The 24,919-nt window shown below is 35.8% G+C and overlaps 1 protein-coding gene across 1 annotated transcript in view; it reads right to left on the bottom strand.

The window, feature by feature from the left end:
- The window catches only part of mast3b (microtubule associated serine/threonine kinase 3b), a 60,974-nt gene that overhangs the window by 16,346 nt on the left and 19,709 nt on the right, over positions 1-24,919 (bottom strand). The window contains exons 4-12 of the mRNA XM_078790372.1: positions 20,252-20,324; positions 16,173-16,193; positions 14,189-14,267; positions 12,043-12,200; positions 7,068-7,143; positions 5,138-5,347; positions 2,828-2,929; positions 1,290-1,422; positions 1,143-1,204 (exon numbers count right to left, since the gene is read on the bottom strand). Coding sequence (XP_078646498.1) covers positions 1,143-1,204; positions 1,290-1,422; positions 2,828-2,929; positions 5,138-5,347; positions 7,068-7,143; positions 12,043-12,200; positions 14,189-14,267; positions 16,173-16,193; positions 20,252-20,324 — 914 coding nt within the window. The remainder of the gene's footprint in view (positions 1-1,142; positions 1,205-1,289; positions 1,423-2,827; positions 2,930-5,137; positions 5,348-7,067; positions 7,144-12,042; positions 12,201-14,188; positions 14,268-16,172; positions 16,194-20,251; positions 20,325-24,919) is intronic.

Here is a 24,919-nt window from a genome sequence, read left to right as displayed (position 1 = left end):
TAATGTTTAAAATTGTATTTAGAAGGTGGTAAACAGGTTGTCTATGTCTTATATGTCGTATTTTGTCTTATTATGTCGACTATATTGGGTAATAGGAGTATAAAGATAACTGTGGGGAGTTATTTCATATTTAGAGGGCTTTCATAATGTTTAAAATTGTATTTAGAAGGTAATAAACAGGTTGTCTATGTCTTATGTGTCGTATTTTGTCTTATTATGTCGACTATATTGGGTAAATAGGAGTATAAAGATGACTGTGGGGTGTTATTTCATATTTAGAGGGCTTTCATAATTCTTAAAATTGTATTTAGAAGCTGGTAAACATGTTTTCTATGTCTCATATGTCGCATTTTGTCTTATTATGTCGACTTTATTGGGTAATATGAGTATAAAGATGACTGTGGGGTGTTATTTCATATTTAGAGGGCTTTCATAATGTTTAAAATTGTATTTAGAAGGTAATAAAGAGGTTGTCTATGTCTTATATGTGATATTTTGTCTTATTATGTCAACTATATTGGGTAATAGTAGTATAAAGATGACTGTGGGGTATCATTTCATATTTAGAGGGCTTTCATAATGTTAAAAATTGTATTTAGAAGGTGATAAGCAGGTTGTCTATGTCTTATATGTCGTATTTTGTCTTATTATGTCGACCATATTGGGTAATAGGAGTATAAAGATGACTGCGGGGAGTTATTTCATATTTAGAGGGCTTTCATAATGTTTAAAATTGTATTTAGAAGGTAATAAACAGGTTGTCTATGTCTTACATGTCGTATTTTGTCTTATTATGTCGACTATATTGGGTAATAGTAGTATAAAGATGACTGTGGGGTATCATTTCATATTTAGAGGGCTTTCATAATGTTTAAAATTGTATTTAGAAGTTGGTAAACATGTTTTCTATGTCTTATATGTCGTATTTTGTCTTATTATGTCGACTATATTGGGTAATAGTAGTATAAAGATGAATGTGGGGTGTTATTTCAGATTTAGAGGGCTTTCATAATGTTTAAAATTGTATTTAGAAGGTAATAAACAGGTTGTCTATGTCTTATATGTCATATTTTGTCTTATTATGTCGACTATATTGGGTAATAGGAGTATAAAGATGACTGTGGGGTGTCACATTGACTCACTTCCACGTCCGGCTCCGTGGACACTGAGGGACTGTAATCATACTGGTCAAGGTGCACCATGTCTACAAATAAAACAAGACAAAGTCAAATGCGTCTATGATGTACGTGTTACAGCAATTATCGATAAAAGGTTTGCCTTTTTTTTACCTTCTAAAAGGTCTCTCGTCAGGCCCAGCTGGTTTATGATGTATCGAGGGATGTCCGATTTGATTCCCTGGCCCACTTTGGCGTGACCTTCTGCTGCTTCAAGCAGGTGGTAGAACTCTTCCGGGTCAAACTCCTGCAAAAAATAAAAATTTAATATTTCATTTGAACATGCATCAGATTACAATTGAATGCATCACATAATCAGTTCCCAGTTCCACATGTCCAAAAGGAGTAGGAAGAAGCAAAGCTTATTAAATCCTACCCCTCCATCTGGTACTTTTACAATTAGTAACTGTTACATTTGTTCACTTCCTGCTTTCTTTTAACCCTTAGATGCATAAGTGGGTCAAAAATGACCCGGTCAGGTTGTTTTCTTGAAATATCTTCATAATGAAAAATTGTTATAATTTCATATTCCGGGTATTCCTCAAAAAACATGTTTGTGATATCATGCCATTCATATTTTTAACTTATCTTTTATACATTTTAAGAAATTTTTGTTTTTGTGTTACTACCCCAACCTTCCATAAGTGGGTCAAAAATGACCCGGTCAGGTTGTTTTCTTGAAATATCTTCATAATGATTTTTTTTAATAATTTCATATTCCAGGTATTCCTCAAAAAACATGTTTTTGATATCATGCCATTCATATTTTTAACTTATCTTTTATACATTTTAAGAAATGTTAGTTTTTGTGTTACTACCCCAACCTTCCATAAGTGGGTCAAAAATGACCCGGTCAGGTTGTTTTCTTGAAATATCTTCGTAATGAAAAATTGTTATAATTTCATATTCCGGGTATTCCTCAAAAAACATGTTGATATCATGCCATTCACATTTTTTAATTTTTTAGAAATTTTAAGAAATTTTAGTTTTTGTGTTACTACCCCAACCTTCCATAAGTGGGTCAAAAATGACCCGGTCAGGTTGTTTTCTTGAAATATCTTCATAATGATTTTTTTTTAATAATTTCATATTCCAGGTATTCCTCAAAAAACATTTTTGATATCATGCCATTCACATTTTTAAATTATTTTTATGCAACACACAATGGATCCTCACATTTTCTATTGTTGTACGGGGTCATTTTCTTTTTTCAAAGATGTAAAAAAGTGAAAAATGAAGATGTTTCTGACATGAAATCATTCTTGTGTGGTCCTAAATATAATACTAAATATCATACAAGTGATTATTACAAACCAAAATGGCAAAAATTGTCATAAAAAGGCATTGATTCTAGTATGGGTCATTTTTTGACCCGCTTATGGAAGAGTGTAGGGTCACAGGATATGTATCTGGTTCAAGAATTTACAAGTCATTACAGTCCCAACACAGGTCAAACAGCGGTGTTGGTTTCCGAAGGCAAAATGAGCCGAAGTCGTATTCAAGTCCTTTCACACAGATGATGAGCATCCCATTTTGCGTCCATGAATAACCACTCTAGAACGCCATCTAATTTTGGTGTTATTTCGCAATGAGCTCACTTGGCCCCATTTCAGTGAAAGCCATGTCATTTTCAATTAGACGTCTCTGCTTACCAGACACTCGAGGAGGCGGGCGGGCCGAGAGATTACGATGAGGATCTTCCTCACCAGCTGGATGATGACAGTCACCTCCTCGCTTTCCGAGCGCTCGTAAGCCTGGAAAACAGCATGGGGGCGGGGGGACGAGGGGGGGCACAAGGAGAAAAATGTCAAGTTTATTTATACAGTGAGTCCAAACTAAAAATATGACATCCATCCATCCATTTTCCTTCGCTTATCCGGGTCCGGGTCCGGGTCGCAGGGGGTAAGCAGTCTTAGTAAGGAAGCACAGATTTCCCGGTCCCCGGCCATTCTCTTCCAACTCCACCGGGAGGACACCAAGGCGTTCCCAAGACCAGCTGTGAGACATAATCCCTCCAGTGTGTCCTGGGTCTGCCCCGGGGTCTTTTTTTCCTGGCTGGGCATGCCCAGAACACCTCACCAGGGAGGCGTTCGGGTTCCATGTCCCAAGAACCAGATTTGGCTGACAAAGACCAGGTGGGGATCCTGGTCCCAATGGGATCCTTTAACTCTAACAAAACCAACAGTGCAGTTTGTCAACTGGTCTAAAGATTTATTAAAAATAGAATTATATTTAATTATTATTAATTATATAATTACAATTATATTATATATTAATTAATTACATATCATATATAATTATAATTATATTAATATTATTATATATAATTAAATATAATTATAAAAGAGTATATTAAATTTATTATAATTATTATATTTACATATATAATATATTTATATTATAATTATAAAAAATAATTATAATTATTCATTAATTCATTTTCTACCGCTTATCCTCACTAGGGTCGCAGTGGGTGCTGGAGCCTATCCCAGCAGTCTTCAGGCAAGAGGCGGGGTACACCCTGGACTGGTGGCCAGCCAGCCAATCACAGGGCACATATAGACAAACAACCATTCACACTCACATTCATACCTATGGACAATTTGGAGTTAATTGTAATTATAAAAGAGTATTAAATACTAGCAAAATTCATCATAAAAAATAAATACTTCAAGAAGTAGATTATGATTCATTGACATGTCGGCAATATTTAGTCGGCTTACATTTTTTGCTATTTCAAGTTCGATCCCAATAAAGGGGCCACGCTGTGTTCCAAGCAGATGGATACTGTATTAAGTATACAAATATGAAAGCAGACGCATGAGTGAAGTGCGTCACATGTTACGTCATTTTGAACACAGCGGGAGTGTGACGGGTCAAGTCTGAGTCAGTCAGCAGATTGCCGGAGTCAGAATCCCGATGAGCCGTATGGAATATGTTCAATTCCATCCTCGGCCATCTCTGTGTGGAGTTTGCATGTTCTCCCCGTGCATGCGTGGGTTTTCTCCGGGTACTCCGGTTTCCTCCCACATTCCAAAAACATGCTAGGTTAATTAGCGACTCCAAATTGTCCATAGGTATGAATGTGAGTGTGAATGGTTGTTTGTCTATATGTGCCCTGTGATTGGCTGGCTGGCAACCAGTCCAGGTTGTACGCCGCCTCTTGCCTGAAGACAGCTGGGATAGGCTCCAGCACCCCTGCAACCCTTGTGAGGATAAGCGGTAGAAAATTCATGTCTCCTCCTATTTTGTGTGGAAGTGGTAACTTTTTGGCTTCTTATTTTGTCTTTCCCCACCCTCGGCCATCTCTGTGTGGAGTTTGTATGTTCTCCCCGTGCATGAGTGGGTTTCCTCCCACATTCCCAAAAAAAAAAAAAACATGCTAGGTTAATTAGCGACTCCAAATTGTTTATAGGTATGAATGTGAGTGTGAATGGTTGTTTGTCTATATGTGCCCTGTGATTGGCTGGCTGGCCACCAGTCCAGGTTGTACCCCGCCTCTTGCTTGAGGACAGCTGGGATAGGCTCCAGCACCTCTTGTAAGGATAAGCGGTAGAAAATAAATATTTCAATACTTTTTATCATAATTGATGGATTTCCTAAAATTGCAATGGAAGTTCGGTGCATCAAGTTAATTTTTTCCACAGCATGGGAAGGGATTTATGAGTTCAGCTGGACAAACAGTGGAGGAACTCCGCCTTTTATCAGCAGTTGCAATCTATGCTGGTATTATTAGCAAAGGCGCTTCCGTGCCACCGCTGACAATTCGAGGAGGCTGAAGTGCCATGTGTGCCTTGGGCTAACGGGCGATTATCGAGCGGTAAGCCCGACTGCATTGGGTAACGTCGTTACAGGCAAGTGGCCAGCCGACACGGAAGCACTCACGGGTTACACGTCAATTATCATAACGATAATCCACCGTTCCACCACTCCACCGTGCCGCCGACACGCTGCGTCCTAACCTCGTGAAGCAGCTTCTCCAGCTTCTCCTGCAGTTCGGCGAAGTATCGGGACGTAACCAGGCCTTTCTGCGACTTCTCCAAACAGTCACGGACCAGCTCCACCAACTGGTGCTGGATGAAGCCCAGCACCCCGTCGGCCAGCGGGAGGGAGCTGTCTGGAGAACAGTGGGTGACAATTTCCAACAAGCGCTCCTCCATCTGGGCTGTGGCCTGCAGGCAAGAATGGCAACGTGAGCACATTTTTTTTTTAAATGGAGCGGTAATTAATTTTTAAAAAAAATTCAGTTTTTGTGTTACTACCCCAACCTTCCATAAGTGGGTCAAAAATGACCCGGTCAGGTTGTTTTCTTGAAATATCTTCGTAATAAAAAATTTTCATAATTTCATATTCCAGGTATTCCTAAAAAAACATGTTTTTAATATCATGACATTCACATTTTTAACTTACCTTTTATAAATTTTAAGAAATTTTAGTTTTTGTGTTACTACCCCAACCTTCCATAAGTGGGTCAAAAATGACCCGGTCAGGTTGTTTTCTTGAAATATCTTTGTAATGAAATTTTTTTTTATAATTTCATATTCCAGGTATTCCTCAAAAAACATGTTTTTGATATCATGCTATTCACATTTTTAACTTATTTTTTATATATTTTAAGAAATTTTAGTTTTTGTGTTACTACCCCAACCTTCCATAAGTGGGTCAAAAATGACCCGGTCAGGTTGTTTTCTTGAAATATCTTCGTAATAAAAAATTTTCATAATTTCATATTCCAGATATTCCTCAAAAAACATGTTTTTAATATCATGCCATTCACATTTTTAACTTACCTTTTATACATTTTAAGAAATTGTAGTTTTTGTGTTACTACCCCAACCTTCCATAAGTGGGTCAAAAATGACCCGGTCAGGTTGTTTTCTTGAAATATCTTTGTAATGAAAAATTGTTATCATTTCATATTCCAGGTATTCCTCAAAAAACATATTTTTGCGATCATACCATTCATATTTTTTACTTACATTTTATACATTTTAAGAAATTTTTGTTTTTGTGTTACTACCCCAACCTTCCATAAGTGGGTCAAAAATGACCCGGTCAGGTTGTTTTCTTGAAATATCTTCATAATGAAAAATTTTTATCATTTCATATTCCAGGTATTCCTCAAAAAACATGTTTTTGATATCATGACATTCACATTTTTAACTTACCTTTTATAAATTTTAAGAAATTTTAGTTTTTGTGTTACTACCCCAACCTTCCATAAGTGGGTCAAAAATGACCCGGTCAGGTTCTTGAAATATCTTCATAATTAATTTTTTTTAATCATTTCATATTCCAGGTATTCCTAAAAAAAACATATTTTTGCAATCATACCATTCATATTTTTTACTTACATTTTATACATTTTAAGAAATTTTTGTTTTTGTGTTACTACCCCAACCTTCCATAAGTGGGTCAAAAATGACCCGGTCAGGTTGTTTTCTTGAAATATCTTCATAATGAAAAATTTTTATCATTTCATATTCCAGGTATTCCTAAAAAAACATGTTTTTGATATCATGCCATTCACATTTTTAACTTACCTTTTATAAATTTTAAGAAATTTTAGTTTTTGTGTTACTACCCCAACCTTCCATAAGTGGGTCAAAAATGACCCGGTCAGGTTCTTGAAATATTTTCATAATGAAATTTTTTTTAATCATTTCATATTCCAGGTATTCCTCAAAAAACATGTTTTTAATATCATGCCATTCATATTTTTAACTTAACTTTTATAAATTTTAAGAAATTGTAGTTTTTGTGTTACTACCCCAACCTTCCATAAGTGGGTCAAAAATGACCCGGTCAGGTTGTTTTCTTGAAATATCTTCATAATGAAAAAATTGTTATTATTTCATAGTCCAGGTATGCAAAGCGATTCCTTAAGCTCACCTTTGGAAACCGTTCTCTGTAAACATGGTTCATCATGACTATCTCATTGTCAAAGGAGACGCTTGATCGACCGGGGCTGCAAGACAAAACAAACAAAAACAAAACAATGACTATTACTAGTACTAGTTGACAACATTTACTACAGTACAGAATGTAAACTTGCTTTGAACTGTAACACTCTGTTAGCACGGGGTGTGAAATGATGTCACCAAGAACAAAGTCAACTGACGACAGAAGATGTTTTGGCTAACTCCTGAAAACCTGAAGAGTACAATACCGACTAAACCTACTAAACTATTCAGGCGGTTTTAGTTGTACGTCCATGCCAAAGCCAAGGGTCCAAATCCCCTGTCGGGGGTGCACCGCGTCAAGATTTGGTAATGACTATCGTGACTAAAAACGTACAAAGAAAACCAAGAATTCCATTATGTGAAATTCCGTGTGCGTCATGATGTAAACGCCGTCAAACTGGAAACTGATGTCAGCTACTTAAGGAGACAGGACGCACGGTCACGGATACCTTTATGTATAAAACGCTTTGTTAGTCATCAAACGCCACCAAAGCTGCATTTTAATCTCTGGAACAGTCAGCAAAACCAAGACCAAGACCATGACCGGGGTTCATAAAGACCGTTTGTAAAAGTACAAAGAAATGTAGCGTTCAAATTGCAATTCCTGCGATTAGCTAGCAGTGTGTGCTTTAACAAGAACCAGACACAAAATAGTTGATGTGACGCTAGACCAGGGGTGGGCAAACTACGGCCCGGGGGCCACATCCGGCCCGCCAAGTGTTTGAATACGGCCCGCCCAATCTTTCCAAAGTATTTCATTTAAAGTCAACATACAACCTGGCATCATGGCCTGAGCCAACCTTTTGATGGTTTTATCAATTTGGTTTTTTGACATGGTCTGTTGTTTACAAAGTGCTCCTGAAAAAAGGGACACAAGCACATAATAATAATAATAATTATTATTATTAGATTATTATAATTATTATAACTATTATGATTATTATAATTATTATAATAATGCTAATTATTATATTAATTATATATAATATTATTGTTATATTTGCATATTTTACAGAATAATAATATAATAATTATTATTTTAATTTTATTTTAATTTTTATAATATTTTATTATTATAAAATAATAATATATTATTTTTTATATAATATAAAATATTTAAATAAAATATTTAAATATAAATATAAAATAATAAATAATAGCAGATTGCATGACAATTTTACAGATACAATAATACCAATACCAATACTGTTACGTGTAAAATATATAGTCTGCCCCTCCCCCCTCCGTAAATTTTGTCATATCAATGCGGCCCGCGAGACAAAAAGTTTGCCCACCCCTGCGCTAGACGCAACAAAACGGGAATCTCGGTCCTTCCAAGAGTTCATTTCCGGGTTTGCCACAATTAATCGATAGTTAATCAATTATCCAATTAATCAACATATATTTTGGTATTCGATTAATCGCTTCTAAAAAAAAAATGTAAGTATCCGTTTATTTCATATTATCGTTTTTTGGGGAAAAACATTATTTTTGATTTTTTTCCGATTATTTGCGTAAACAACAAACATTATTAAACAAAACAAACATTATTTGACTACCGTCTACTCAGTAAACCCAGCCAGCCTTTGGATAACCGGAATCATAGCTAGCGATAGTACATAGGACGGTCTCATTGGCACTATTGCTAGCCATGATTCCGGTTCCTCCATTTTCGACTTCCTTATCTGCAGTCCCTGTATACTTACAAGTAAGCGGGTCTTATTACAGCACAGCTGCAAAAAAAAACATCCTTCCCTGGGCCAGCCTCTTACATGATCTTGAGTGTATAAAAGGCCGAGCAGGGAAAGGAAGGGTGCTATTTTGCAGCTGCACTGTAATAAGACCCGCTAACTTGTAGGCATACAGGAACTGCAGATAAGCCCGGAGTCAGACAGAAATGGTAATGGTTGAGTTTATTACAAACATGCACACAACACCTATATATATATATATATATATATATATATATATATATAGTATCTCGCCATGCACATTTCAGATACGATCCTGATGGTCCGGGCTTATCTGCAGTCCCTGTAGGCTTACAGGATTTTATATACTTTTTTTTAGGGTTTTATATGCTTTTATACACTCAAGATTGTATAAGAGGCTGGGCAGGTAAAGAAAGGGTGCTTTTTTTTTGCAGCTGCGCTGTAATAAGACCCGCTTACTTGTAGGCATACAGGGACTGCAGATAAGCCCGGAGTCAGACAGAAATGGTAATGGTTGAGTTTATTACAAACATGCACACAACACCTATATATATATATATATATATATATATATATATATATATATATATATATATAGTATCTCGCCATGCACATTTCAGATACGATCCTGATGGTCCGGGCTTATCTGCAGTCCCTGTAGGCTTACAGGATTTTATATACTTTTTTTTAGGGTTTTATATGCTTTTATACACTCAAGATTGTATAAGAGGCTGGGCAGGTAAAGAAAGGGTGCTGTTTTTTTGCAGCTGCGCTGTAATAAGACCCGCTTACTTGTAGGCATACAGGGACTGCAGATAAGCCCGGAGTCAGACAGAAATGGTAATGGTTGAGTTTATTTCAAACATGCATACAAGACCTATATATATATCTATAAATATATATATAGTATCTCGCCATGCACGGATGCACATTTCAGATCCGATCCTGATGGTCCGGACTTATCTGCAGTACCTGTAGGCTTACAGGATTTTATATATTTTTTTTTTTAGGGTTTTATATGCTTTTATACACTCAAGATTGTATAAGAGGCTGGGCAGGTAAAGAAAGGGTGCTGTTTTTTTGCAGCTGCGCTGTAATAAGACCCGCTTACTTGTAGGCATACAGGGACTGCAGATAAGCCCGGAGTCAGACAGAAATGGTAATGGTTGAGTTTATTTCAAACATGCATACAAGACCTATATATATATATATAGACTGTAATAAGACCCGCTTACTTGTAGGCATACAGGGACATCCATCAAACCACACATTTTAAACCTGTCAATATTTAGACGGACACATGTTTTCAGGTCAGTGTTGAGTGATGATTCATGATGATGATATTTGATTTCCGTCTGAAAAACGACGGCGCGCAAAGCTGTTAAAAGCTGTTATCAGAGTGAATTTCACAGTTAGGTTTTGATGCGTCTGTTGCACATGAGTTTATATCTAAAGCAAGGGGTTCTTCAGGCCAAACAGTGACTCACCGGCAGCGCTCAGTATTTCATCGACTACCACATCAGCGTGGATTTAGGCATAGGACGCTGGAGGAATTTTACAGAAAAAAAAAAAACCTAGCTCGGCAGAGCGGATGCAAAGACTATCACATGTAAACATGCGACCCGAGTCAGTCAGTCTGTACGACGGCCGCCCAGCACGCATTGCTGCAGCTCACCGTTGCACCCAACTAACACCCCCCCCCCCACCGCCCGCCCTAAAACACCCCCGCCTTCGACTACAGTTCAGCAGCTACATCCCTGCAGCACTCTGTAAGCTAGCACGCCCACGCATGGCACAACATGGTGCCAGAACACAGAGCGCTCGGGCATCATACAAACAGCGCCAAAGACGAGCCAACACACAAAAGTTGTCAAAAATCAAACAGCTAAGCCGTCGAATCGCCACCTGCCCGCCGGCCATCGTGCATGTATAATCAACGAGGAGGCACCCGATGAAGGATTACGAATCCATCTTGGTCATAAAACAACATCTCACCTAAACACATGCTTTTCCTTCCCGTCTGCCATGCAGGCCTTAACATGCACAATCCTTGCCTCGGGATTTATTGCATTTGACGAGACCTGTCATCATAACAAATTGTCCTACAAGTTATTGTCCACAATAGGGATCGACCAATATGTTTTTTTGGGGGGGGCGATGCCGATTTTTTTCCATCACCCTTAGCCGAGGGCCGTGTGTTGCGGGGTCATATTACCTCGTACTTCAATTTTAAAATTAAAAAATAAAAAAATTCATTTTTTTAAATTTTTTTAATTTAAATAAAAAAGTAATAATAATAATTGTAATTTTTTTAAATTAAAAAATTAAATTAAAAAAAAACACTTAAATTAAAAAAAATAATAATAAAAAATAAATAAAATTTTAAATAAAAAATGAAAAATTCTAATTTTTTTATTTTAATTTAAATTAAAAAATAATAATAATATTTTTTTTAATTTTACAAATAATTGTAAATGAAATTGTAATATTTAAAAATTGTATTTTTTTTAAATTTAAAATAACTAAAAAAAAATTTAAATTATTATAATTTTTTTATTTTTAAATTTTAATAAAAAAATAAAATTTAAAATAAAAAATGAAAAATTCAATTTTTTTATTTTAATTTAAATTAAAAAAATAATAATTTTAATTTTTTTATTTTAAAAATAATTTTAAATAAAATTGTAATATTTTAAAATTTTAATTTTGTTTTATTTAAATTTAAAATAAAAAAATCAAAAAAAATTAATCATTTAATTCTTTTTTTTTATGTAAATCTTTTTTTTTTTTTAATTTTTAAATCGAAGTACGAGGTAATGTGACCCTGCAACACACGTAGTCGTGGTACCCCGCCCCCACTGTTGAATCACATCGAGAGCGCGTTTTCACAAGTAATAGAGTTAGCTTGCCTGTAATATTTGTTATCATTGTCATTTCAAAATTAAAAAAAAAAGTAAATAAAAAAAAAATTCAACTAGATTATGAAAGCAGGAAGTGAACAAATGTAACAGTTACTGATTGTAAAAGTACCAGATGGAGGGGTAGGGCTACGTGTGTTGCGGGGTCATATTACCTTGTACTTTGATTAAAAAAAATAAAAAAATAAAAAAAAAATATTATTTTTTTTAATTTTAATTAAAAAAAAAAAATTTTTTAAACCCAGCTATCCGGTCAGTGATGTAAATGTGCTACCTGAGGCTCCGAGAGCGAGGCCGTATGACGGTGGCGGGCCGCCCATCCTCGTCGGTTATGCTGTCAGTGCTGCGGAAGTGTTTGAAAAGGAAGTGCAGCTCGTCTTGCGTCGGCTGGTAGGGAAGCTGATGAAGGCGCTCTTGGGAGGAGGAGGAAGACTGCAGAAATAAATAAATAAAATAAAATTTAAAAAAATATATATACATTAAATATATTAAAAATATTTAAAAAAATAAATATATTAGAAAGCAGGAGGTGAACAAATGTAACAGTTAGTGATTGTAAAAGTACCAGATGGAGGGGTAGGATTTAATAAGCTTTGCTTCTTCCTAGGCGGCACGGTGGACTAGTGGTTCGACCTCACAGCTAGGAGCTGTGGAGACCAGGGTTTAATTCCACCCGTTGCCATCTCTGCATGTTCTCCCCATGCATGTGTGGGTTTTCGCCGGGTAGAGGCGGGTTACACCCTGGACTGGTGGACAGCCAGCCAATCACAGGGCACATATAGACAAACAACCATTCACACTCACCATTCATACCTATGGACAATTTGGAGTCGCTAATTAACCTAGCATGTTTTTGGAATGTGGGAGGAGTCCCTGGAGAAACATGCAAACGCTACGCAGAGAATGGAATTGAACTCGGGTCTAGCTGTGTGACCTGCACGTTAACCACTTCACCACCGTGCAGCCCAATTTCCCCTCATTCTCAAATGCAAATAACAGATATGATTCAGTGATACTTTTGCATCGGCGTCTCATAGGGAGCGTTGTGTGTACTTGTGCTACTGCAAACCACAAGTAATGTGTTCAGACAAGTTAGACCGACATCAAGTTAAAACAATACTGCCGGGAAAAAGCCGTGCAAACGCCCAGGCAGCAGATAATCCACCCGCGTCGAGCAGCACACCCACCACCTGACAAATGTGGCACGCAGGACACTAGTTTGAGGCCCCCTGCCTTGATATGAAAGTTTGATATGGATGCTGTATGGTATCATGTACCCAGAAAAAATTATTACGTTTGATTCATGTTCATGTTAAAGGTTAAATAACTGTTAATAGTTATCCTCCCTATCCGTGTGGAAGTGGTACGTTTTTGGCTATTTAAGTTTAAAGGAAATAACTTGAAGGCTACCGTTTAGGTCGCTAGCTCTCTCGTTTGCGAGTTAGCATGTGTCTCAAGACCCTGCAGTTGCGCAATATGTTGTAAATAAAAAGAGTATAAATGTGACTATAGTCGTGTTTTGTCATGTCTACAGGGCTCTAATAATGCTTTGTTCATTTTAATATGAAAAAAATCATTTGTCTACCCACCAACTATATGTGGTTTCTTAAGTTTTTATTATTTGCCGTTTTATTATTATTATTATTATATTTATTTATTACTGATTGATTTTCTTTATTCTTCTTATTTATTTTTCATCTTATTTTGTGTAGAAAAATAAAAAGATATTTGAGAACAGTGGAATGTTTTATCAGAGCTTTTTTTGTAGAAATTTTAATTTTTTTTGTTTTTAATAAATGCGTTTTTTTTTTGTTTTTTTTTGGAAAACCTGATGCAGCCCAGTCTCACCCAGACCCGATCTCCAGTGGCCCCCAAGTAAATTGAGTTTGAGACCCCTGATCTAAACCCTTCTATAATTTATTCACAAGTACAGTTTTATTAAAAAATAATATATATATCAATATAAAACATGTCCCGAGCTTAATTATAAAATATTAGCAAGATTGAACTTATATATTTTCCCGTTCCCGGGTGCGTTCTTTTAGCGAATGCTAAGATATGACGTAACATGCAGCTCCAGACGTTCTTCGATTTTTAAAAAAAAAATGGAGGCGAGCAATGCGGAAAGTTTGTTTTTGATTCAAACTAAATTTCAAAACTGGAAAATACAAAAAACGAAAAAAAAAAATATGAAAAACAAAAAACTGGCAATACAGAGTTATTCTAACAAGTGAAAGACAAACTCAAGGAAATCGGTATCACATAATGTTGATTTTTACGTTTTACTGGGCATGCCCTATTGACTATTCCGGTTGATTATAGCGCCGCATGTAGACAAGAGATTGGAATATTCTTTTCCATGGATACCATTGCTATCGGAAAGGTCATAGCTACTGTTGTGTGCGGTACGGGCTACTTACTGAAACAGTGGAGCTGGGAGGGTTGGTTCCATAGCCCGACGAGGGGAGGGACGCCAGGGACCATCGTCGGCCCTCGGCTCTGGGAGGAAGACATTGAGCGTTAGTTAGCATTTTATTAGCGCAACATTTGCATAACAAACGTGTTCATGTCGTTACGTTATTTACCTTTTGCACAAAAACAACACTCAAGCAATACATTCAGACATCCACACCGGCCACTTCCTTACGGTACACGTACAGAACATTGAAATATCGATCCAATAGCGACACAGTATCGAAATCACAGCGGCGACGGTCTGCTGTGTACTCTTGCAACAACATCTTCAATTATACAGTATCTGTATATATATAGTATTTTGATAAACAAGTCAAACGATGAAAGAAAATGCAGCTTACAGTTCGTAACGAGTAGCAAAATAAGGGTAACCCGACACATTAGCATTTGTTCAAAACAACAATAACAACGCAGAATTGGTGCTACAGCTATTGGATCTTATTCAATCGTACATTCAAGTGTACATAAAGATGTGGTCAGTGAATCTGCAGTACTAAAAGTTTGGGATCACTTGCAAATGTCTGTCTAACAAGGACAGAAAAACGCTGCACAACTGTGCAAGACGAAACAAATAAGAATAATTCCATATGATCGGTGTCGGAATCGGTCAATTTCACTCATGGATGATTGGTATCAAAATCGGCAACATAAATCCCTCGTATTTACAAAGTCATATACAGATTTTTCGTGCTCAAACTACAAAAATATTCCATTTATTGACTTGGAATCCTATATTGTGGAAATTTATTCATCGCTGGCACGTCTGTAACCAATTAATTAAACCAGGGGTGACTGTAATCATGAAAGACAAAAAAGTCCTTAGCAATAGCACAAACCGGGTCTAACAAGGACAGAAAAACGCTGCACAACTGTGCAAGAAGAAACAAAAACAATGAACTCAGGGGTGACTGGCAGGTCTGTAACCAATTAATTAAACCAGGGGTGACTGTAATCATGAAAGACAAAAAAGTCGTTAGCAATAGCACAAACTGGGTCTAACAAGGACAGAAAAACGCTGCACAACTGTGCAAGAAGAAACAAAAACAATGAACTCAGGGGTGACTGGCAGGTCTGTAACCAATTAATTAAACCAGGGGTGACTGTAATCATGAAAGACAAAAAAAATAATTCGCAATAGCACAAACCGGGTCTAACAAGGACAGAAAAACGCTGCACAACTGTGCAAGAAGAAACAAAAACAATGAACTCAGGGGTGACTGGCAGGTCTGTAACCAATTAATTAAACCAGGGGTGACTGTAATCATGAAAGACAAAAAAGTCGTTAGCAATAGCACAAACTGGGTCTAACAAGGACAGAAAAATGCTGCACAACTGTGCAAGAAGAAACAAAAACAATGAACTCAGGGGTGACTGGCAGGTCTGTAACCAATTAATTAAACCAGGGGTGACTGTAATCATGAAAGACAAAAAAAATAATTCGCAATAGCACAAACCGGGTCTAACAAGGACAGAAAAACGCTGCACAACTGTGCAAGAAGAAACAAAACCAATGAACTCAGGGGTGACTGGCAGGTCTGTAACCAATTAATTAAACCAGGGGTGACTGTAATCATGAAAGACAAAAAAGTCGTTAGCAATAGCACAAACTGGGTCTAACAAGGAAAGAAAAACGCTGCACAACTGTGCAAGAAGAAACAAAAACAATGAACTCAGGGGTGACTGGCAGGTCTGTAACCAATTAATTAAACCAGGGGTGACTGTAATCATGAAAGACAAAAAAAATAATTTGCAATAGCACAAACTGGGTCTAACAAGGACAGAAAAACATTGCAGACATGAAGGCCATAGTCCTTCATAGCAGGACCGCCGATAAAAAAGCCATATCTCGGACCAGACAAAAACAATTTCCAAGTGATCCCAAACTTTTGAGGTAGCGTACATGAGGTAAAAGCCACAGGAAGCATCTACCTGTCCGCACGAGCCAAGTGACTGGGACGGCGGCACGAAAGCGAAGAGACGAGAAGAGAAGAGAAAGAAAAGAGTTTAGTGTAAATGATCCTGTGACCTCCGGCAATCGGGCTGAGGAATTCATCCTGACAATGTCGCCTTCCTTGCCGCCGTGCATTAGCGCAGACACGGCCGTTCAAATCTTTTACGTAACCGAAAAAAGGAGTGACTCGACTCCACAAAAGACATAATAAGGCAGACCCAACCAGCAAGTCTGACGAGGAATGTTGAAACCAGTACAGGTTTGAAATGTTATTTGATGATGATGATGATTATTATTTACGAGAGCTACATTCCTCAAAGATTGTTTTTCATTTACAAGCCAGGCCAAAAGTTTAGCTGGTGGAAGTCATTTGGTGCCTCGAGTCACTTCGGAAATAATGGACGCAGAAGTCCATCGTGGTAGTCGACAACCAAGTAGCTAAAAATGTCATCCAATACTTCTCTACAAGAGAGAAGAAATATGATCTCAGGGAAGAAGTACATTTGAAACACTTAAATTAAAAAAATTAAATTAAATTTAATTTAATTTAATCTAAAACTCAATCCATTCCATAGTTTGATTCCACATACTGAAATGCTATGGCTAGCATAACGTAGTCCTAGCATAGAAGTGTTTCAAATGTACTTCTTCCCTGAGATCATATTTTAATCTAATTTAATCTAATTTAATCTAATTTAATCTAATTTAATCTAATTTAATCTAATTTAATCTAACTTAATCTAACTTAATCTAATTTAAACTATATTAAATTTAAACTTTATTTAATTTAATTTAAACTATATTAAATTAAATCAAATCTAATTCAATTTAATCTCAAACTCAATCCATTCCATAGTTTGATTCCACATACTGAAATGCTATGGCTAGCATAACGTAGTCCTAGCATAGAAGTGTTTCAAATGTACTTCTTCCCTGAGATCATATTTTAATGTAATTTAATCTAATCTAATTTAATCTAATTTAATCTATTTAATCTAATTAATCTATTTAATCTAATTAATCTATTTTGATCTAATTTAATCTAATTTAATTTAAACTATATTAAATGTAAACTTTATTTAATTTAAACTATATTAAATTAAATCAAATCTAATTAAATTTAATCTCAATCTCAAACTCAATCCATTCCATAGTTTGATTCCACATACTGAAATGCTATGGCTAGCATAACGTAGTCCTAGCATAGAAGTGTTTCAAATGTACTTCTTCCCTGAGATCATATTTTAATTTAATTTAAACTTAATTTAATTTAAACTATATTAAATTTAAACTTAATTTAATTTAAACTAAATTTAATTTAAAACTTAATTTAAACTATATTAAATTGAAACTATATTAAATTGAAACTATATTAAATTGAAACTATATTAAATTGAAACTTAATTTAATTTAAACTATATTAAATTAAATTAAATCAAATCTAATTAAATTTAATCTCAATCTCAAACTCAATCCATTCCATAGTTTGATTCCACATACTGAAATGCTATGGCTAGCATAACGTAGTCCTAGCATAGAAGTGTTTCAAATGTACTTCTTCCCTGAGATCATATTTTCATTTAATTTAATCTTAATTTAATTTAAACTATTAAATTCAAACTTAATTTAATTTAAACTATATTAAATTTAAACTTAATTTAATTTAAACTAAATTTAATTTAAAACTTAATTTAAACTATATTAAAGTGAAACTATATTAAATTGAAACTATATTAAATTGAAACTATATTAAATTGAAACTATATTAAATTGAAACTTAATTTAATTTAAACTATATTAAATTAAATTAAATCAAATCTAATTAAATTTAATCTCAATCTCAAACTCAATCCATTCCATAGTTTGATTCCACATACTGAAATGCTATGGCTAGCATAACGTAGTCCTAGCATAGAAGTGTTTCAAATGTACTTCTTCCCTGAGATCATATTTTCATTTAATTTAATCTTAATTTAATTTAAACTATTAAATTCAAACTTAATTTAATTTAAACTATATTAAATTTAAACTTAATTTAATTTAAACTATATTAGTAATATAACAGTTAGTGATTGTAAAAGTACCAGATGGAGGGGTAGGATTTAATAAGCTTTGCTTCTTCCTACTCCTTTTGGACATGTGGAACTGGGAACTGATTATGTGATGCGTTCAATTGTAATCTGATGCATGTTGAAATGAAATTAAACCATTACCATAGTGGGGTCCGTAAGCGCGTCACTATATTACAGGACTCAGCTGTAGGAAAAACTGCTGTCATGGTCTAGGTTCAGGGGAACAAGTACAGTTGTACACATGCCATATATACGTATATATATGTAAGTACGTCATCATTGTTATCGTTCATCGTTACACAATAATGCTAATATCCGGCACAGGTAGTATGCTAATAAGCAAACTTTTTTTTTTTAAAGTCATCTAGCAACGATCCCCCCCCCCCCCGCCAAGTTTCCAACAATTGTTGCTAGGTGTCTTCAAGGGTGCCATCATTTCAAGTCTCACTTGTAGGCTACACATGCTTGTAAGAGAAGCGCGTTGCCATGGGAACTGGGTTGACTACAGTATGAGTGGGCTTCAGGGTACCCTCTAACGAACGACAGCGCGACTCATCCTCGCCTGTAAGAGGATCCGGCAGGAAGGGGGTGGAGGGGGGGGGGGGGGGGTCTGCAACCTCCAGGCTGACGCCAAATCCCACATGGAGACCCTGAACGTGTCATCGCACTTATTAGGTTTTTCAATTATCGACTCTTAACGAGGTGAGTTGGTTCACTTGGGTTCAAAGAGTCAAATCAAAAAATATCCAGTGCTTAAATTTGACCATTTTTTGTGAGGAAAATGTGTTAAAAATAATGTAAGATAATAAAAATACCATTACAGCTAACATTGTCAAAACAATCTCATTCGACCTTGTTTACACATTTTGCCGGGCTCTCAATGCCTCTCTGGCGCCGTTAGTTAGCTTGTTTGTGTTTCACGTGGGAGCTACAAGCGCCTACCACGTTTATTCATGCTGAGATCGTTTTTTTTGTTAAGTTTCAATTAATCTTGCTCTGTTGTTGTCCTTTGTTTTTGTGTATTTTGTAGTAAATATATGGTAATGGTTTAATTTCATTTGAACATGCATCAGATTACAATTGAATGCATCACATAATCAGTTCACAGTTCAACAAAAAGGAGTAGAAAGAAGCTCATTTCCTGCCTTTCTGATATATATATTTTTATTCTTTTTTTTATTCTTTTGTTAAAATATTTTCATTCTTATTTTTTAAATATTTTCATTCTTATTTTTTAAATATTTTTATTTTTATTTTTAAATATTTCCATTCTTATTTTTTAATAGTTTTAATTCTTTTTTATATTTAAATTTATTTAAAAAAAATTAACTTCAACTTAAAATTTTAATTGTAATTAAAATTTTAATTTTTACACATTGACATTTTTACACATTAACATTTTTACACATTAACATTTTTACAAATTAAAATGAAACTTTTAAAATATTTTAAATTTGTACACATTAAAATCATTATTATTAAAAATAATTTAATTTTTACACATTGAAATTTTTACACATTAACATTTTTACACATTAACATTTTTACAAATTAAAATGAAACTTTTTAAATTTGTACACATTAAAATCATTATTATTAAAAAAAAATTAATTTAAATTTTTACACATTAAAATCAAAATTTTTTATTTTTATAGTCCTGACTAAATATACTCAGGTAACTCTGAGCGACATTGCTATTAAATGAACAGGTTAGCAATATTCTCGGTTCATGTTAATAAGTCAGAAAACTTGTGTCATAACTTGAAAATTAAAATTAAAATTAAAATTAAAATTAAAATTAAAATTAAAATTAAAATTAAAATTAAAATTAAAATTAAAATTAAAATTAAAATTAAAATTAAAATTAAAATTAAAATTAAAATTAAAAAATTAAAATTAAAATTAAAATTAAAATTAAAATTAAAATTTAAAAAATAAATAGGATATTTCTGACATTTTTGTGAAATACTGAAGTGTTGTCATACCTTCGGGCAAATGGAAAGTTGAGGCAGGCACTAGTCGATGCATTCCGAGGACTGTCCAGGGGGCTGCTTGCAGCTGATAGAGGAAAGATTAAATTAGTCATATTCACACCTTAAACCAGGGGTCTCAAACTCAATTTACTTGGGGGTCACTGGAGCTAGGGTCTGGGTGAGACTGGGCCGCATCATTTCCAAAAAAAACAAAACAAAAACGCATTTATTAAAAACATTTTTTTTTTTAAAACTTCGCTTTGGTTCCGATTTTCTACAAAAAAAGCTCTGATAAAACATTCCATGACAAAACACGACTATAGTCACATTTATACTCTTTTTATTTACAACATATTGCGCAACTGCAGGGTCTTGAGACACATGCTAACTCGCAAACTGGAGAGCTAGCGACCTAAACGGTAGCCTCCAAGTTATTTCCTTTCAACTTAAATAGCCAAAAACCACTTCCACACGGATAGGGAGGATAACTATTAACAGTTATTTAACCTTTAACATGAACATTAATAAAACGTAATAATTTTTTCTGGGTACATGATACCATACAGCATCCATATCAACATTAAACTTTCATATCAAGGCAGGGGCCTCAAACTAGTCTCCTGCGGGCCACATTTGGCCCGCGGGCCGCGTGTTTGAGACCCCTGCTTTAAACACTAAAAAAAAGGAGTAATTCGCAGACAAATACATGGTTGAATTCAATAGGTGACGTTATGTCCACAAACGGATCTTGGTATTACCATCCTAGCATCTATTTATGTATATTTATTAATTGGGGAGATTATGTAGAGGGGCTTGGTCTGTCTGGTCGCACTAAAATGGGTTTAGTGCCATTTCGGACCCGAGAGATGGAGACGATTAGAGCCTAAATTGGACTCGGTCATAAGATAATCCTCAGCACACATCGGCTGGACTCGACTCTTTCCAGCGAGTCACAGCATGAAGTGCAACGTCAACAATAGCGTCGATGCAGATGCACAATTTGGAGTCGCTAATTAACCTAGCATGTTTTTGGAATGTGGGAGGAAACCGGAGTACCTGGAGAAGAGAACGTGCAAAGTACACACAGAGATGGCCAAGCGTGGAATTGAACCCTGGTCTCTTAGCTGTGAAGTCTGCGCGCTAACCACTAGTCTACAGATTCTTTAGTAATCAGCAGTAAAACATTGGTAAGTTTCAGGAAAATATCAGTTCCCAACTAAAAATGGGAGAAAAGGATTTTTTTGTGAAAAGTTGCATTTTGTTTTGTGAAAATTTGCATTTTGAGCACAACTTTCACTTTGACACAAATATTTTCGCTTTTTATGACCGCTAAGGACTATACCAACGTAACACAAAAAATGGGTTAGAATCCACATCTGGTTTGCATGCAATTTGATGTTATTGCGACTTATTCCATGTGCAGATTCTTTAGTAATCAGCACTAGAACATTGGTAAGTTTCAGGAAAATATCAGTTCCCAACTAAAAATGGGAGAAAAACAGCTTTTTGTGAAAAGGTGCATTTTGTTTTGTAAAAAGATGCATTTTGAGCACAACTTTCACTTTGACACAAATATTTTGGCTTTTTATGACCGCTAAGGACTATACCAACGTAACACAAAAAATGGGTTAGAATCCACATCTGGTTTGCATGCAATTTGATGTTATTGCGACTTATTCGGCGTGCAGATTCTTTAGTAATCAGCACTAGAAAGAACATTGGTAAGTTTTAGGAAAATATCAGTTCCCAACTAAAAATGGGAGAATTTTTTTTTGTGAAAAATTGCATTTTGTTTTGTAAAAAGATGCATTTTGAGCACAACTTTCACTTTGACACAAATATTTTGGCTTTTTATGACCGCTAACGACTATACCAACATAACACAACACATGGCTTATTTGACATCAGCGTTAGAATCCACATCTGGTTTGCACGCAATTTGATGTTATTGAGACTTATTCGGTGTGCAGATTCTTTAGTAATCGGCAGTAGAACATTGGTAAGTTTCAGGAAAATATCAGCTCCCAACTAAAAATGGGAGAAAAACAGTTTTTTGTGGAAAAATTGCATTTTGTTTTGTGAAAAGATGCATTTTGAGCACAACTTTCACTTTGACACAAATATTTTGGCTTTTTATGACTGCTAACGACTATACCAACATAACACAAAAAATGGGTTAGAATCCACATCTGGTTTGCATGCAATTTGATGTTATTGCGACTTAATTGGCGTGCAGATTCTTTAGTAATCAGCAGTAGAACATTGGTAAGTTTCAGGAAAATATCAGTTCCCAACTAAAAATGGGAGGAAAAACAGCTTTTTGTGAAAAGTTGCATTTTGTTTTTTTTTACCAACTTTTGTCGTCTAGTAAACCCAAGTAAATTCAAGTACCCCCGTTGAAAAGCAGGAAGTTATCGGTATCGGCTTGGAAAACTACACTACGAACAGAAAAGTGTGTCCCGTACCGAACCGAACGGCGCTAAAGTAGGTCATGTCCGATGGCGACGACAATGAGAGCCAAAATGCGACACACAGAATAGTACTGTTGACAGCGGTGTCCTAAAGTTGTGTAGGTCGGCTCTCAGATGACACCCAATCCCGCCTGGCTTTCTGCTTCACGTTTCACCAGCGACCCATCCGCCGCCGCCGCCGCCGCAGCAACAACAACACGTCCACACAAACAACACAACTTGTTTTGCTGCAATATCTTCGTCTCGCTCAAAGCGCTATTAGAGGTGTCGGCATCGGCGGCGGCGGCGTCGTCGGCAACGGCAGGTGGTTTGTTGTTAAACCAGTCCAATACCGCCTCTCGTAATTTGAGCTCAGCAGGATCGACTGATCCTGTGGCTGCTCGGCGTGCCGGCGTCCAAACTATTTAAGAACATTTTGATACACAAGCAAGAAATGAGCTCCGGTTTCACGCCAGCACCATCTTGTTTCCTCCAAGCGTGAGGAACATCTTTTGCCTTGAGTTCCCCAAACTTGCATGGGTCTTATTTGGACTCCCGTGGGGATTAAATCCTAATGTCGGGAATGAAAACACGAGCCTCAAGTCACATTTCCGACGAATAGAATAACTACTTTTAGGTATCAGTGTTTTTTTATAAATAAACACGTCAGCGATTCCACGAAACCTGAGTAACTGTTTGTAAACTCTAGGACCCCCGAACACCCTCACCACACCCCCGTCAGGGGTCTCAAACACCCAGCCCGCGGGCCAAATGTGGCCCGCAGGACACTAATTTGAGGCCCCCGCCTTGATATGAAAGTTTGATATGGATGCTGTATGGTATCATGTACCCAGAAAAAATTATTACGTTTGATTCATGTTCATGTTAAAGGTTAAATAACTGTTAATAGTTATCCTCCCAATCCGTGTGGAAGTGGTATGTTTTTGGCTATATAAGTTTAAAGGAAATAACTTGAAGGCTACCGTTTAGGTCGCTAGCTCTCTAGTTTGCGAGTTAGCATGTGTCTCAAGACCCTGCAGTTGCGCAATATGTTGTAAATAAAAAGAGTATAAATGTGACTATAGTCGTGTTTTGTCATGTCTATAAAAACAAAAAAAAGATTAAAAAAAAAGATAAAGAATGATTTCTCAGAAAATACTTAGCAAAATATGTAAAAATCAGGGGTCTCAAACATGCGGCCCGCGGGCCAAATGTGGCCCGCACGACACCAGTTTGAGGCCCCCGCCTTGATATGAAAGTTTAATGTCAGCGCGGCCCGCGCAAGTTTGATATGGATGCTGTATGGTATCATGTACCCAGAAAAAATTATTACGTTTGATTCATGTTCATGTTAAAGGTTAAATAACTGTTAATAGTTATCCTCCCTACCCGTGTGGAAGTGGTACGTTTTTGGCTATTTAAGTTGAAAGGAAATAACTTGAAGGCTACTGTTTAGGTCGCTAGCTCTCTAGTTTGCGAGTTAGCATGTGTCTCAAGACCCTGCAGTTGCGCAATATGTTGTAAATAAAAAGAGTATAAATGTGACCCTCGATGGCCGAGGGTGGAATTGCAAAATGCATCTTTTCACAAAACAAAATGCAACTTTTCACAAAAAGTTGTTTTTCCTCCCATTTTTAGTTGGGAACTGATATTTTCCTGAAACTTACCAATGTTCTACTGCTGATTATTAAAGAACGGAAAAGGGTAGAAGCAAACTTTTTTTTTCTGATGAAAGTAAGTGTTTGAACTTAAGCGTTTTGAGCTAAAAAAAATTAAAAAACAGAAAATTAGCTTTTTCTGCAGGGAACCAAATTCATCGATGACTGACGTCCATATTTTTTTTTTATTTTAGTGAAACCAAAAACATCTGAGGAGTTGTTGACTTCTATGAAACAAAAAATTTCATTCATTTTCTGCCGCTTATCCTCACAAGGGTCGTGGGGGGTGCTGGAGCCTATCCCAGCTGTCTTAGGACAAGAGGCTGGACTGGTTGCCAGCCAATCACAGGGCACATATAGACAAACAACAAGGGTGGAATTGCAAAATGCATGTTTTCACAAAACAAAATGCAACTTTTCACAAAAAGTTGTTTTTCTCCCATTTTTAGTTGGGAACTGATATTTTCCTGAAACTTACCGATGTTCTACTGCTGATTACTAAAGAACGGAAAAGGGTAGAAGCAAACTTTTTTTTTTCTGATGAAAGTAAGTGTTTGAACTTAAGCATTTTG

This window comes from Doryrhamphus excisus, linkage group LG4, assembly GCF_037039965.1.
Source record: "Doryrhamphus excisus strain RoL-2023G ecotype Guam linkage group LG4, RoL_Dexc_Guam_v1.1, whole genome shotgun sequence".
NCBI classification, from domain to species: Eukaryota; Metazoa; Chordata; class Actinopteri; order Syngnathiformes; family Syngnathidae; genus Doryrhamphus; species Doryrhamphus excisus.
Note: the sequence above shows the minus strand (reverse complement) of the source record. Positions and strands in the feature narration are given on the sequence as shown.